Source organism: Pygoscelis adeliae, unplaced genomic scaffold (assembly GCF_000699105.1).
Source record: "Pygoscelis adeliae isolate BGI_AS28 unplaced genomic scaffold, ASM69910v1 Scaffold358, whole genome shotgun sequence".
Taxonomy (NCBI): Eukaryota; Metazoa; Chordata; class Aves; order Sphenisciformes; family Spheniscidae; genus Pygoscelis; species Pygoscelis adeliae.
The window spans coordinates 1,375,344-1,376,773 of NW_008825429.1; the positions used below are offsets into that span (position 1 = coordinate 1,375,344).

The following is a 1,430-nucleotide window of genomic DNA, read 5'->3' on the forward strand; positions in this document are numbered from 1 at the left end:
CGCCCCAGCATTGCACAGTGTAGTGCTGGGTCCCAGGAAGGCTGCTGGTCAGGGGCTTTGCCCCAGTGCCAGCTTGTGCCCTGGCCTGGGCTGCAGCGGGGTTTGCCCCTGTGAGGCCTGGGGGAGCTCGGCTCAGCCCCGTGCTTCCTCCTAGCACCAGCACAAAGAGCTCCCGCTGCTCGGCAGGACCCGGCTGTGCTTTGATGCAAGGAAACGAGCTGTGCGGTTGTTAGCTGGCCAGCCGGGGGTGAGCCCAGCTCCCAGGGACCTCCAGCCCAGCCAGGGTCAGCTTTGCTGCCCCGAGGCAGCTCGTGGCAGAGCCGGCTGCAGGTGCTTCAAGCGAGCCAAGGGGAGCCCAACCACCGAGAGCCGGCGTCACTCACTGCCGGGGTGCCGGCACATCCCCAGGCTGTGGCGGGGAAGGCTTCAGGCGGTGTAATAGCGCCCAGCAGCAGCCGCCGCTGTGTGAGCCCAGGGTGGCTGGACGGGCTTGATGATAATTGTGCTTTTGCGCTGGCATGGCCAGGTCTGCAAATGGGCTCCTGCCGGCGCTGGGTGAGTGGTGCTGAGCCTTCCGCAGCACTGTTGGGCTCCGTCGGGTTTATAAATCTCTGTGCTGACAGCTCACCTGCGGGGTGCGGGGCTCCGGAGGGGAAGAGGAGGTTGTGGTGCTGAGCCTTCCGCAGCACTGTTGGGCTCCGTCGGGTTTATAAATCTCTGTGCTGACAGCTCACCTGCGGGGTGCGGGGCTCCGGAGGGGAAGAGGTGTCTTTGAGGGGGAAACGACACCGAAACAGCAGCCATGGGTGTGGTGTTTTGCCTGGTTTTCCCACCCCTTTGGTCGATCCTCTTGCCATGGCCAGGCGGTGATGCCTGTGCAGGGTGTGAGGTTGGCGCAGGGCCTTGCTGCCATGTGAAGTCCCTAGGGGTTTGGAGAGGACAGGGACACTGTGTCCCAGCTCAGACCTGGCTGCCAGAGGTCGCCATGCTCAGCCGTCGTGGAGCTGGCAGCAGCCACACGGTGCTGGACAGGCACGGTGCTGCTCCCGGCCCCAGTGTCCCCTCCTCTCCCACCCAGGTGGCCTGGCCGGAGGGATCGAGATCTGCATCACATTCCCCACCGAGTATGTGAAGACGCAGCTGCAGCTGGACGAGAAGGCAAACCCTCCCCGCTACAAGGGCATCGGTGAGCGCGCGCCCGGTGCCCTGCTCCAACCCGCCAGCTGGATTCGGAGGCTCCCAGGGAGCCTGGTTGGAGCTGGGGTGGTGAGCGGGCTTTGGTGGGGCGGGCAGTGAGGGTGGCACAGTGGCCCTCAGTGTGGCAGGGGACGATGGCACCACTGTGCTCTGCTGCAGGGGACTGCGTGAAGCAGACTGTCCGTGACCATGGCATCCGGGGGCTGTACCGGGGGCTCAGCTCGCTGGTGTAC

The 1,430-nt window shown here is 65.4% G+C and overlaps 1 protein-coding gene across 1 annotated transcript in view; it reads left to right on the forward strand.

Moving 5' to 3' along the window:
* Nucleotides 1–518: 518 nt before the first annotated feature.
* SLC25A1 (solute carrier family 25 (mitochondrial carrier; citrate transporter), member 1) overlaps nucleotides 519–1,430 on the forward strand; it is a 3,964-nt gene continuing 3,052 nt past the window's right edge. The window contains exons 1-3 of the mRNA XM_009330838.1: nucleotides 519–555; nucleotides 965–1,186; nucleotides 1,357–1,430. Of these exons, the coding sequence (XP_009329113.1) occupies nucleotides 519–555; nucleotides 965–1,186; nucleotides 1,357–1,430 (333 nt within the window). The remainder of the gene's footprint in view (nucleotides 556–964; nucleotides 1,187–1,356) is intronic.